The 14,736-nt window shown below is 43.0% G+C and overlaps 1 protein-coding gene across 4 annotated transcripts in view; it reads right to left on the bottom strand.

Moving 5' to 3' along the window:
• Window positions 1-4,313: 4,313 nt before the first annotated feature.
• SFPQ (splicing factor proline and glutamine rich) overlaps window positions 4,314-14,736 on the bottom strand; it is a 50,639-nt gene continuing 40,216 nt past the window's right edge. For 2 of the 4 annotated variants that reach the window (XM_068269117.1, XM_068269113.1), the window contains 3 exons: window positions 5,607-5,657; window positions 4,534-4,597; window positions 4,314-4,404 (listed from right to left, as the gene is read on the bottom strand). In XM_068269117.1, coding sequence (XP_068125218.1) covers window positions 5,634-5,657 — 24 coding nt within the window. In that variant the 3' untranslated portion in view covers window positions 4,314-4,404; window positions 4,534-4,597; window positions 5,607-5,633. The remainder of the gene's footprint in view (window positions 4,405-4,533; window positions 4,598-5,606; window positions 5,658-14,736) is intronic. The other 2 variants (XM_068269118.1, XM_068269114.1) reach the window with 1 other exon arrangement.

Here is a 14,736-nt window from a genome sequence, read left to right as displayed (position 1 = left end):
AAGATTCTTTCAGCAAGGCGATAATTAAACTATAAACTGAGGAGTTGATAGCAACTCCCCTGTGCAGAGACATGGTTTAGCCCTCTGGGAGCCGTATTTAGATACATTTTGTATCCAAAACTGACTGAGGAGTTTACAGCTGAGAGGAACCGCTGTGTGAGGAATCAAGTTTCTCCTAGCACTTGTCCTAATGTGTGCTACAACACCGCATTTAAAAATAAATGCATACATCGATAGTATTCCTATAAGTGTGGAGGGTGTGGTCTCTTGTAAAACCAAATTGTATTAAATTCTGGCCATTTATACCTTTCCCTCCTTTTGATTAGTTCTAGTTCATCAAGTTGAAAACAGTCTCAGAATATTAATTGCACATCGCTCTCACCTGTGGCTTTTCCACAAAAGCCCACATCTAGCTGAAATACAGCCATTCCCAATTTATAAATTAATAAAAACCAAGCAACCATTGATCAAAAAGGTCATTATTTGTAATGGACATTTCTTACATCCATGGTTAATTAGATGCAAATACCAAGTTGCTGCAAATGTATGCAACTTGAAAAAAAATGGACCAATTGAATTACTTTGGCTGGATATCAGTTTTATGTTGGGCATACATGGCTAGATAGTGCGCCAGTATGGAGCCAGCGGCTCGATGACGGCACGTCAACGCGCAGATCGATTCGCGCTCGTCCCCACGGGCACTTTCTAATCAGCGCTTTGTTTTTTCTATTGTTCCGCCCGCATCGAGCGCGGAATCGATCCGGCAGGCAATCGGACCTGTTGGAAATCAATCGAGCCATCAGCGGCTCGATTGATAAGAAACGAGCTGTGTATGCCCAGCATTAAAGCTGTATATGTTTGCATACAAAATGACCATAATCACCAACTCAGAATTATTTGCATTGACCATGCCTAGTGTAAAGCCTAGCACAGATCCAATTTTGACTGGCCAATTGCATTACCTCCATATGTAGCAGGAGGGCCAGATTGTGAAGGCATGCTCTGATGCTACATGGAAGTGGTAAAATTGACTAATCAAAACTGGATATCTGTACCAGGCTTTTATCCTGTAGACAGCACAAGCAGCACTGATAGGAGATGAGGCATCAATGGGGATTTACCGTCTTTTTCGGACTATAAGACACTCCCGGACCATAAGGGCCCGTTCAGACTACAAAATGCGGACCGCAACGCATGCGGACCGCAACGCATGCGGACCGCAACGCATGCGGACGCACGCATGTCCGCGTTCGTATGCGTTGCGTGGCTGATCCCATCACTGAAAAGTGAATGGGACAGCCGCGCGTTTTTGTAAAATCTGCGTGCAGCATGCGTTCCCGGACCGCACAGGTCCGGAACGCATGCTGTGTGAACATCAGACATTGCACTCTATGCAATGTCTGATGTCGTGCGTTTTGGCCACCTGCACGCGTTTCCAAAATGCGGCTGGAAACGCGTGCAGTGTGAACGGGCCCTAAGACGCACCTGGGTTTAGGGTACAAAAACCAGAGGAAAAAAAAAATACTAAACCTTGTGGGTCCATGGTACAGGGGTGTCTTGTAGAGCTTTTCCCTCCAAGCTGGTCTGCTATATTCTTTGGTTTCTGGCATATTAGATACACCAAGACTAGTCTCTCTCTCACTCTGTATCTATCTATCTATCAGCATGTAAGTGCATGATGGACAGCAGATCTCTAGGCTGTGTATGTTGGCTAGTATGTGAAAGTGCAGAGTTAATGAAGGATTTGTATCAGCTACAACAAAGAAATTTATTTCTGTTAAGGTTATTATGCTGTTGTGTTTCTTTTAGAGCCGAGAGGAAGTTCTGAGTTCAGGTCTGCTTGAGACAACAGGGATTGTTAGAACTGAGCCCTAAGCTCTGATGTGGTGGCATAGGTGGAGGCAAGGAGAGAGGAAGCAGGGAAATTACACTGCCCAAAGGGTGCGGGCAGAGCGTACAGGATTCATGGCAACAGACGCCGACTTTTCCACAGCCGACTCAGCTGAAGTGTGCGTTACTTTGCAGGGAGACTGGATCATAACGTCAGCCTCTCGTTCTCTCTCTGGCTGGACATAAGTATAAGAGGGCTGTTTGAGGCAGCTGAGGGCTTCAGGTCACTCATCCCTGTCACGCTACTTGCCTGCTTTATGTCTGGTCACGCTCCACTCCCCTCCGATGTACAGAAGCAGAGTCACTGTTCTGCTATTAGAAATCAGCGTCAGCGACGCTATGTGCTTCTGTATATACATCAGAGGGAATGGAAGCGCGACCAGACATAAAGCAGGCAAGTAGTGTGACAGGGATGAGTGACCTGAAGCGCTTGGCTGCCTCAAACAGCCTTCTGATACTTGTGGCCAGCGGTGGAGAGAGAACGAGAGGCTGACATTATGATCCAGTCTCCCTGCAAAGCAGACGCTCTTCAGCTCAGGATCAGTCAGCGTCTGTTGCCATGAATCCTGTGGGCTCTGCCCGCAGCCTTTGGACGTTTGTGCCTCATCTCAGTGGGGGTTGTGACAGGCGATTCAGCACATCTGCAAGGAGCGCGCTTTGAGGAAAAGCTGTTAATTTTAAAAATGCTTTTATTATTCCACTGGACCCGATGGTCTTGGAGGCGGGATCATGGCTCTGCCATTGGGCCAATCACTGTGCAGTGATTGGTCCAATGACAGAGCCATCATCCTGCCTCAGAGACCATCAAGCCAGTTAAATTAAAGCATTTTAAAGCCAATGGGTACGGTTTCTAAAAACAAAAAGTCAGATACTCACCTAAGGAGAGGGAAGGCTCGGTCCTAATGAGCCTTCCCTCTCCTCTCCCGGTGCTGCGCTGGCTCCCCCATTCGCGTCCGCCGCCGCAGGGACTTCGGAGGTCTTCGGGAGCACTCGGGCTTCCGAAGACGGGCCGCTCCATACTGCGAGCGAGTCATAGAGGGCACTCGCGCATGCGTAGTATGGAGCGGCCGCGTCCTCGGGAGCCCGAGTGCTCCCGAAAGCTCCCTTCGGCATGCGGAAGTGGCAGTTTTTGACCGAACTGGTCAAATACTGCCACGGGGGATCTTGCGCAGGACCGGGCACCGGGAGAGGAGAGGGAAGGCTCATTAGGACCGAGCCTTCCCTCTCCTTAGGTGAGTATCTGACTTTGTTTTTAAAAACGGTAAAAATTCACTTTAAATTACTGGCTCTTCCTCATAGCGCGGTGGTGCGCTGAATGATCTCTGAGGTTTAATGTATTTGGGTAATAAAGCCTCCTCCAGTGCCGATTCAGGCTCAGCACTATGTGCTCATATTAGCTGATGTGGTCTATTAAAAATCTGAGCACTCCGGACCCTACCTATGCTATAAAACGGACCATAAGACGCAGTTACTTTTTCTTCCCACTTTTGGGAGAGAAAAAGTGCGTCTTATGGTCCGGAAAATACGGTATATATCAGATTAGTTTCTTCGCAGCAGCGCTGCTAAGCGCTGCTGCGAAGAAACGAATCTGTGTGTGAGGAGGACTCTTTAGCCTTTTCTCTCATTTTGGCAGTCAGCTGCAGACTAAAAGGACTTGCTTAACAGGTGGTGAGCGCTGTATCGCTTTGTGAATATATATCAGATTAGGACCAGTAAGGAGGAAATAGTTTTAGGCCTGGGACCCACTAGTAGTGCTTTTCTAGGCGCTTGAAATTCGAAAAGTTCTTGCTAAGGTAAGGCTATGTGAGCTATACCACTTGAGGGATTTGATTTAAAAAAAAAAACAAAAAAAACAAAAACACAGCTTTACATTAGCAAGAGCTTTTCAAACCACAAGCGCTTAGGCCCCATTCATACTTCACTACTTTCCGGCGATTTTGGCAAAACGCGCAAATGCTATCGCTTTTGAAAGCGCAAGTGTAATAAAACCCTATGGGCCCGTTCTTACTTGGGCGATTTGCCTAAAAACGCAAACGCGTAGCCTACACCATTTTCAGGCAATTTCCAGGCTATTGAGTTTCAGTGCTATAGAAGCGCTAAACGCGATCGTGGAGAAATCTCTGCACTGTCAAGTGATTTTTCTGTGTGAAATCGCAGAAAAAAAAACTCAAAAATCGCTAGCATTTTGCGCCTTTAAGTGTAAATGGGGCCTTAGAAAAGCACGGCTAGTGGGTTCCAGGACTTAGAGAACTACATACTCCACAAATACAAACGGTTAGGTTTTTCATAAAGCGTAAATTGTATATTTGTTCACATCCATGTAGTAATTGTCCAGCCAGCCCCCCTTTATCGAAAAATGGAAACAATTTGACCAGAGTGAGATTCACAAAGTTCAATTCATATTCAAAATAAGAGATGAAACCTTATTTGTTCAGTTACTTTATTGTACATTAAAAAATCCTGTAAAAAAAAATCCTGCATTTTTCATGTAGAGCTGTTTAAACCGCTGTAGTCCTGTAGAAGAAAAATATAAATATCAGTGTATTGCAGCTCACAGTACAGCTATTCCAATATTCTACATATACAAGAACTTGAAATTTTAAGCAGTAACACTTTTGCTATAATTGAAACAAGCTGACATACCTTTCTCTTAGTTTTCTGAACCCAGTAAGCCAGTCGAGACTGGATGACATTTGCATTAAGTCTGCTGTGGAAGGAGAAATATTTTAATTTGCATGCAATTAAGAATCCTTATCTAACATAAGATTGGGACAGTGAGAAAGCAAGCAAAAAGTGTTGTGTGGTATGAAAAGAGGATGGTACAAAAATGTATTTCCTTCCAACCCCCTTCTTGGACAGCAAGCCAAAAGTGCTGTAAGAGATTGTGATTTTTCCAATAAGACTGTAAACTGGTTCATTTTTTAAAACCTATGAATAGTTAGGCAGCATGATTGCCCCGAGACCCAGCACTGCAAAGAAAGGGTGCTTTGTTAGTTGTCAATTGGCTTGACACTTGCATACACAATAGACTGCCGTATCAAGACTACCTCACTTAGGTAATTTTTTTTTTTTTTTTTTTTTTTTATTTTTTTTTTTACACTGGAGGATCCTCCAGCAGCATCCCTGTGAAAAAAAAAGGTTCTATTTACCTGCGCAGCCTTGTCCCGCAAAGCAGTCCCAAAGGCTGCATCACTCCACTTCTGGTGCCTGGCCCCACCTCCACTCCCTAGAGAAACCCACCAAGCTACTCACTGTAGTAAATAGCCGGGTGTTTTCTCTGAGGAGAAGGGTCTTTGGGACAGCTTTGTGGGACAAGGCTGTGCAGGTAAACAACTTTTACAAGGACACAGCTGCTTTATTTTTACTATGTAGGTCCTCTAAGAATCTAGCATGTATACGAGTGTCCCATGGTCACGTAAAGCCTTATACACACGCTACAAGACATTCTGCCAAGGCTCTAGATTGTTTAAAGCAGCCCACTAATGCCACCCGATGCCTTGGCCAGTGTTCAATGCTCTCAGCCATTAAGCTACCAGACTGTTCTCCCACTCTCCTTAGCCTCTACATGACATCACCCAGGTGCCGCTCCGCTGGCCCTTTGCCCCCGCATAGCAACAGAACCCGTTGAAAGCCTACAGTTTTAAGTTGACATTCAGTTGTCTAGAATTCCCTGTAAAATGGTTACCAATTTCACTCATGTTGTACTGTAAAAGTACCTTATGTTGAAGATTTAGAAGTCACCGTCAACCAGTATCCAAATCCCATACCTAAAGATAAGGGAACAAAGTTAGACAAAAAAAAAAACTATTTCAGCATTTACCACCTATGTATAGAACAAAGTAAGTTTTTTAATCACTTATGGACTAGCTTAAAGTATTGGATACTAAAGGGTAATGTAGTAAAAACAGGCTCTTGCATGGTATTAACCAGTTAATGAACAGGTTAATTAGTCCTATTACAGAATTAAACTAAGGGGGCTATGAAAAACATGTTGAGGTTACTCAGCACAGCCAGTCCACCACTTATCAATTGAAGGGATTTTGTACCTTGCTGTAGAAACCAACTAAATTTTAAGTACATAAGCAGATCTAAATATCTGCAATACAGATCTGTCAGCAGGTCAGACTGAAGATGTACAATTAAAGCACATTCATAAAATCAGACTGGCTGCAGTTAAAATTCAATAGCCACTGTTTTGTTACATCCAAGACATTTGGATAGAGTACATTACCATCATTCTTTTAGGTTCACACTACATAATTGACCTGCCTAAACTTAATCATTACGCCTTCAAGAAACACATGAACCAGACACATCCAATACAAGGATCTGTGCAAGGAAGCAGATTTTTCTTTAACAATGTTCTATAACGGTTTTAAAAGTATCTCGTGGCAAAGGTTTTCACACCTTAGACATAAGTGACAAAACGAGAAGGTTTTCAATATGCCATTTCCACTGTGCTTTGAAAGCCCCCGAAAAGGACACCCCATATCCTACCAAACACGTTCATGGTGTCCAGAAATAGCGGAAAGGTTAATTTACATATATTCTACTCCTTCAGTGGCAATGATTGGCATTTGTATACATTACTGATATTTTACTAGCCTAACCTTAAAGGCAACCTTAACTGAGCAGGATATGGATGTTTCCTTTTAAACAATACCAGTTGCCTGGCTCTGCCCTGCTGAGCTCTGGCTGACTGCAGTCAAATAATCCACCTGAAACAAGCATGTAGCTATTCCAGTCTGACTTCAGTCAGGGCACCTGATCTGAATGCTTGTTGAGGGGCTGTGGCTAAAAGTATTAGAGATACAGGATCAGCAGGAGAGTCAGGCAACTGGTATTTTAAAAGGAAATATCTATATCCTCAGTTCCCCTTAAAAAGGGGATCTGTAACGTCAAAAGATCCCCTGGGGGAGGGGTACTCACCTCGGGTGGGGGAAGCCTCCGGATCCTAATGAGGCTTCCCACGCCGTCCTCCGTCCCTCAGGGGTCTCGCTGCAGCCCTCTGTGAAAGATGTCGTCAATATTTGACTTTCCGGCTCCTGCGCAGGCGCTCTGACGGCTCCGAACTACACGGAAATACCCGATTGCCGTCGGGTCTGCTCTACTGCGCAGGCGCAAGTTTCCGGCGACTGCGCAGTAGAGCGGACCCGACTGAGATCGGGTATGTCCGTGTAGTTCGGAGCCGAAAGCCACAGCGCCCCCGCTGGAGCCAGCAAAGGTAAATATTGAACTGACAGTCGGGTCTGTCGCCGGCTGTTCGGAGGGCCGCAGCAAGACCCTCGTGGGACAGAGGATGGCGTGGAAAGCCTCATTAGGATGCGGAGGCTTCCCCCACCCGAGGTGAGTACCCCCCAGGGGATGTTTTTGAGGTTACAGAGTCTCTTTAAAGTGGATCCGAGATGAACTTTTACACATTGCATAATTATGTTCCTTTCCTATTGTTTATAGGGCATTCCTCAAGCCAAATACTTTAGTTTATAGGGAATTACAGTACTAAAACAAAACGCCCACAGGTTTTCAGAGAGCCAAGGCACTTTCAGACAGTAGCAAGGGCTCATGGGAGCCATGTCTGGGCAGCAGGGGGAGGTATTACTAGCCAGAGATTTCAGAGCCAGAAGGGAGGTGGGGGTGGGGTAGGTTTTTTTGCTCAAGATGCAGATAAGCCTGGCTCTGTGTAATGTTTACAAACATGGCTGCTGTCATTGTATCACAGGAAGAAATAATCATTCTATTAAAGCTGTTTGCAGCTAGATTTGCTGTGTAATCTAAACTTTAGATAACATATATAGACAAGTTATATAGTTTTTCATCTCGAATCCGCTTTAACCACCCCCCCCCCCCCCCATGGCCAATCTTAGCCTTCTCCACCCACACCACCCCTACCCCCATGGCTAACTTTAACCACCACCAACTGCGAGCATCTGTTAGTAGCTGTATTTTCATTGTGGGTGGCCCAAATTTCCCCTCACTGCCAGTATTTCAATGGGTGCATATGAAGATGCCTAAATTTCTGCCGATTACATGTGCCCAAGTTTCCAGTTTTCCCCACCAAACAGCACTCCTGCAGGTACTTTTCATGGTCTTGGTATAGTGAGGCATTATTCTCAATGAGGATGCTGGGGCAACTATGTAAGATGGTGGCTAAGGGCATAGCAAAAGACTGCATATTAAAGACTCCTCTGTTTTGGCACATTATGTTTGAATTTATAACTACATGTTCTCATGAGAAAACTGAAGCCACAGATTCACTTTAACACTGAACAGAAAAAACTGCACCTTTAGCACAGCCTGTGCATTCTGACAACAGTTCTGATAGTCACTAGAAGTGTTTACAAATCTGAAAACAATGCAGCACTTTATTACAGCCTTTCCAGGTTTTAGATAATACAGTTCTACTGAAACAGATCACAGAAACCTGAATTCCCTCAAACAGCACTATGAACAATATGCTGTGCCATGACGCAACAAAATATTTACTAGGCCCATTAGTTGTAGCACAAGTTCAATTTTTGATCAAGTCAGGCTTGTTAAAAGCTTCCCCCAAGGCCAACAGTGCAATCTTTGTTAAAAGAAAAATGTCTGATGTATAAGATTTATATGCAACTAAAGCTTGTCAAGCAGAGATTCAGGACAAATACAGGCTGGCACAGACTAAAGTGCATCCATGTAGCATTCCGTGAAGTGCTTAGCAGTTCAGCCCTGCAGTGGGAGTGAATTGTCGAGTTAAAAAAGCTTTGCCCAAACCCCTCTACTATGCGACAAGGGAGATCTTTGAGTACCATTTAGTGTAACTGAGAACATATGAGATGGCCCATTTATCAAGGAGCGATCAGGTCTTTCTACATTCATATTCTATGTGAAGAGACAATGAGGTGATATGACAGACATGTGTATGTTCTGTGCCTAGCAAACAACTATGCTGTGTTCCTTTTTTCCTCTCTGCCTGAAATAGTTAGACAGAAACTGCCACTTAAATACCCGATTGAGTCAGGACTGGTGAGACTAGTGTTACCCTCATTGATAAGAAATTACAACTATAATCACACTTTCCTAGTAGAGAACTGCTTCTGAGCAGATCTAAAAAAAAAAAAAAAAAAAAAGGTCAATAGTTCATAGATTTTAGCTCTGGCATTGAGCAGCGTACGAGGGGAATTCTGGTGGTAGCGAACTCCAAAAACCTTAATTAACATTTACATGGCCACCTGCATCTCCTTGCAGAGGGTAGGCTTAGCAAAAATCTTTCAAAATATGAGTATCAAGTTATAATTTAATTTTTGGCACCATTGTACTTAAAGGGACCAAGCAGGGAGCCTCATAAGAAACCGCTGCCCAATCACAGCACAAAGCATTGTGGGATGAATAGTGTGGGCATAGTTTACTACAACCTATTGGAAACCTAACAGTTCAAGAGGGTGCTGTCCACAGAATCCTGTTAGTCTACCCAGCAGGAAACCTCTGGGGAATTTAGCACTTTTTTTGTAAACAAGGAGCTTTAAATAATTACATCGGATTATGTTATGAGGTATTGCAAGCATTTTCCTTTGTGATGGTTCATGCCACAATTCTGTCTGCTAATAGGGACAGTTAAAGTTCAGCTCAGCTAAGCATTAGGTAGAGTGCTAGAGAGGAGGCTCCCATAGCAACTAAGTTGGATGAGCATACCCATACCAGTTCATGACTGCTTGCCCCCCGACACGGGATGTCTATACAGGCAAACTAATGCTACAGGTTTAAGGTCTATCACCTCAGTATAACTGCCATAAGTGGTTAATAGCTTTTCCAAGTTAGAAATTGGTTCATGTTTACATAGACAAAAAAAAAATTCTCCCTTTAGTAAATATGGAGATAAAAGCCAATTCTCATCAAATTTGAAAAAGTAAAAATGGTAGGTGAGGGCAAAGAAAGGACTGTAAAGCGTGCTTTCCACATTTATAAACTAAGCATAAATTGGCAAAAATACCATTCAGTCATAACTTTATCCCCTGGGGTGCTCTCTTGTGCCATGAACAGGTTCCCTCGAGCTTCAAAAGTATATTTTTAGAAGAATTTGATCTTTATTGCAGATAAAAATAGAGGAAAAGCTAATTGCACCCAGCCACCCAAGTGTAGAGACTATTAGGTGGATCCCGATGTACCTGTATTCAGGGACGGGCTCCAGGTGAAATCTGAATGAGTTTCATTTGGAGTTCATACACATTAGTGCAGCTGAGAGGGTGGGTGAGGGGTTAATCTTACCCAGAAGCAGTCTTCTTCAACCCATCTCACACTATGTTCCAAGCCGCATCACACTACTATGCTTCAACGCTGAAGGAGGAAACCGTGGTAGTCACGTGACTGCGAATTGGAATGCAGCATGAGACTTGTTAAAAAAAAAAAAAAAAAAAAGACTGCTCAGCTACACTAATTATATGGATGAAATCCAAATGGCTCATTCGGATCTCATGTCTGCCTATATAGAATGCAACCCCCTATTAAGAAAAAAAATTAGCTGTAACTCCAACATGTAGATGGGCTTCCTGGATGGACCATTATACAATTCTCATCCATTGATTAAAGCTTGCTTGCTAATTAAGTTTTCTGCTTAATAGCACAGACAACGGTTTCCCTGTCAAGTCTTTTAGAGCCAGCAGACTTTTGGTGCTAGTCTGAGGCCACTTAGCAGGAAACCTTAGACCAACAGCAGTTCCTGCTCACAGCAATCTGGTGGCCGCTGTGCTCCCTGAAACTGCAGGAAAACAAGGGATCAGGAATGTGGGCCCGTGCACTGTGTCGCCTAAAAAGTACACTCCACTTGCCGTTAATGCACCGTAGGTGCATTACCACAAAAATGTGCATTAAGATGCCGCAACGCACTGAACGTAGTGCAGATGTTGCATTGCAGAAAGCTACGTACAAAGTGGCCCTTACGCCGCACCACTGAACATAACCTAAAGCTGAAATTTCACACCAGTGCCCTCTACCTTTGGGCATAACTTTACTAAACCTATTTGGTTGGTGGACTGTTTCCTGCTGGGTCCCCCAAACTAGTATCAAGGTTGTTGCAAGCAGGAAGTGGCAGTGGGTCCCCTCAACTAGACTAGCACTAAAGCATTAACTCTCCCCCATTGCAGCAGAGCTTTTCACAATGACCCTACACATATACATGTGTAAACAGAACTTTTTACTATAAACATCCTTCAGGGCATATTTGTTAAAATGAAGACCACTGACAATGTCCATTATTGTCAAGCTTCGAGGTGAAAGGGATATTTATGGTAAGCCATTGCCAGCCTTACAGGTTTGTGCCAAAAAAAAAAAAAAAAAAAAAAAAAAGTCTAAAGCCCAATCTACACGATAAGATTCTTTGTGCGATTCGATTAAGATTCTATTTACGAGCCAATTAAATCAGACATGTCCAATCAGGAATCGATTCAATTCGATTTGCCATTGTTTTGCAATGACAAATCGAAGTGAATCTAATTGAATCCCGATCGGACATGTCGGATTTAATTGGATTGTAAATAGAATCGGAATTGAATCGCACAAGAATTGTATCGCGTAGATGGGGCTTTAGACTGTCTGTGCCTCAGCAAGGAACTGTATAAAGCAGACTTTCCCACGAATAAACTTAAATTGGCCCACATCTGACATGCATGGTGAGGCTGGACTACAAGAGTACAGCCTTATAAAGCCACACTTCCACTGTAAGAGGCGCTTTCCCTAGTTTTAGACATTAAAGTTCTGGGTTACAGTTATCCCCAATAAGTTATTTCACACGCTGTGTTAAAATGGATATGCACCAAATTAAGAGTTTCCAGCACAGATGTTCTGCTCTGCCAAATAAGGGTTTTTCCCAAAATTCACATGTTGCTAGTTAGCCATTTACCGCCATCCTAACGTATTAAAACGTCATGCTTACCACTATTAACAGCAACATGACTTTTTATACGTCACGCATTCCCGCTACTGCCGTGTGCGCGCTGCTACCGCTGTTTCCATCGGGATCCCGTGCTGAGTGATTGGGGAAGAGGACCGAACAGTCCTCTACCCAATCGCAGTGCCTGGAGTGAACGGACGTGACCGCGAACTGCGGCTACGTCCATTCACATAAACAGGAAATGTAACAATTAAATAAAGTGTGTGTAAAAAAAAAAAATGAACACTTCCTATAACGAGTGTTCACTAGCGCCATCTTGTGCCATATTTTATGGGGGGAAATTAATTATAATTTATTACATAGGGGCTTGTAATTATGGCCAGAACAAAAAAAAAAAAAAACAGAAAAATAACACTTATATTTAACAATAATACACTGTCACCATACATTGTAATAGGGACATCATTTAAACTGTTTAATAATCGGGAAAACTGGGCAAATAAAACGTGTGTTTTATCCACAGGAGAATGTTTAATTTTAAAACTATAATGGCTTAAAACTGAGAAATGATTCTTTTTTTCCTGTTTTTCTCATTAAAACTCATTTAGAATAAAAAAATTCTTAGCAAAATGTACTATCCACAGAAAGCCTAATTGGTGGCAAAAACGAGGTATAGATCATTTTCTTGTGAGAAGTTGTAATAAAATTAGGGAATAAAAGGGAGGAGCACTGACAGGTGAAAATTGCTCTGGTCCATTAGGGTAAAAACCCTTGGGGGTGAACTGGTTAAATGTGCATACCAATTATGGGAGCACTTCACACATTCATATTAAACGACTACTGTAGGGGGGTTGGGGGAAAAGGAGCTGAACTTACCCAGGGCTTCTAATGGTCCCTCGCAGGAGCGTACTGCGCAGGCCTAGTATGGTCTGCGCAGTACGCTGTTTGTGACATCAGCGGGAGCGAGGACACGGCAACACAGGCGCAGTGGTTTTCAGACTTTAAAGTCTGAAATTCCAGAAGTGAACCGGAGGCGGGGCTGGAGCATCGGTGAGTGGCTGCGCAGGCACAGGATGTCTGCGGGGGACCATTTGAAGCCCCGGATAAGTTCAACTCAATTTTCCCCCGACCCCCCTACAGTATTCCTTTAAGTTTTTATGTAATTCATATGCAGGTTTGCTGGGCTATAGAGAAAATATTTGGCAGTCCAAAGCTTCTATACAGGAAACTACAGTATAATCTCAGTACACTCCAAGGGACCGGGAAATATTTTATATCAGATATTGTAATAGAAATGGCCCAGCATGCCCTGGTACATTCACTGCTGTAAAGGACCAAATCTGTCCTCCCACTGGAGTTTTAGTACAAACATTTGCACATTTGGTGGTTTACAAGGGGGGGGGGGGATTATTCTCCCCCTCCCCCCCTTGCTAGAAGAGAGTGGCAGACCATGGGTTTCTCACAGACATGACACATGCACCACCCACTGTTTACTATATCAAGTCACGTAAAGGCCAAAACATTTTAACTATAACAGAAGCTTTATTATATTCAGGTTTTCCTCCCATAGACTTCTAATAGAGTTCCCGGTGAGTTTTTACTATAACAGTTTAACGAGATTATACTGTATTTGCCTACGAATCCAACAGAACGCAAACACCAATGCTATTAAAAAGCGCCTCCTGCAATTGCAATCTACTAAAATGATTAGCCTCAATGTCATCTTCCCAAGCTAGGCTGGCTAGAAAGTACGATACATGCAGATGGACACCCCAATCCCCCACAATTAAGGTTTGACTATGTGAAAATGTGGATCACACATGCCCATCAGGCACTTCTTCCGTGTGCACAATATGCAGTTACCAAACAAAACCAAATGATCAATGTTAAATGGCTCAAGAATATAGGCAAGTCTCATGAGCAGTCCTGAATAAATAGTTAACCTAAACTAAAGCCCAACTGAAGTGTATATTCAGTCAAAGAGCAATATGGTTTCAGTCACTGAACTCCAGAATGATCCCAGCAAGTTAGCTCCAGGTGACCCCTTCTTACAAATGCAGCAATCTGCTAACATATTGCTGCAATCTCAATGGAATGGTTATACTTTATAAAGCCATTTTTATATTAAAGTTTACATATAGAGCAGATAAGTTTCCAATTTGAAGTTTTAAAATGTAACAGCTTACTTCAAATTCCAGAGTCAAAGTTCAATACAATTTTAGAAGGAAGTCCGACAGAGGCATGATCCTGGAACAGACTGGTAATTTATTTTTTTGCTGAGCATTTGTATGTAGGAGCACTTGAGGTTTGCCATTACAGGCTGAAACCACCAGTGATAAGTTTCCATAGTTGTGCAAGCTATCCACCACCCACAAAGGAAGTCCTGCAGTGAGGCATATTGACAACCCACAAATTACACTTTAAAATGCCAGCTACCTGCTGTCTTTTGGCTATAGAGGAAGATTGAAAACAGCTGAAACTAGTATGAAGCCAGAATAAATGTTCTGTATTCCCACTGTAGGTCAGCAATTCATGAAAAGATGATCAGCACAACTGCACAGCAACTATTTAGTGTCAGTTAATAATGCTGCCCACATTTATCTTCCTTCAGGCTCCATTTAGCACCCTAGTAACGGACATTTCTTCACAAGTCTGTTGTAAACTGCAATTGTAAAGTCCTTCAGTTACTAAAATATTAGAAATAGCATGAAAGGCAAGCCAGTTCAATATTCCATTCAAAGAAGCAAGCTTTATTGCTAGGTACACACCATACCATTTTCTGGCAGATTTACCTGCCAGATCGATTTCCAACATGTCCGATCTGAATTGATCGATTTTCCAATCTTTTTCAATCGAATTTTGTTCAGTTGTATTAACCACTTCGCATCCAGACCTTGTTTTCAACTTATTGACCAGAGCAGTTTTGACAGTTTAGCGATGTCCCTATTTAATCAGAAATAACTTTATCCCTACTTATGACAGAA

Source organism: Hyperolius riggenbachi, chromosome 2 (assembly GCF_040937935.1).
Source record: "Hyperolius riggenbachi isolate aHypRig1 chromosome 2, aHypRig1.pri, whole genome shotgun sequence".
NCBI lineage: Eukaryota > Metazoa > Chordata > Amphibia > Anura > Hyperoliidae > Hyperolius > Hyperolius riggenbachi.
Note: the sequence above shows the minus strand (reverse complement) of the source record. Positions and strands in the feature narration are given on the sequence as shown.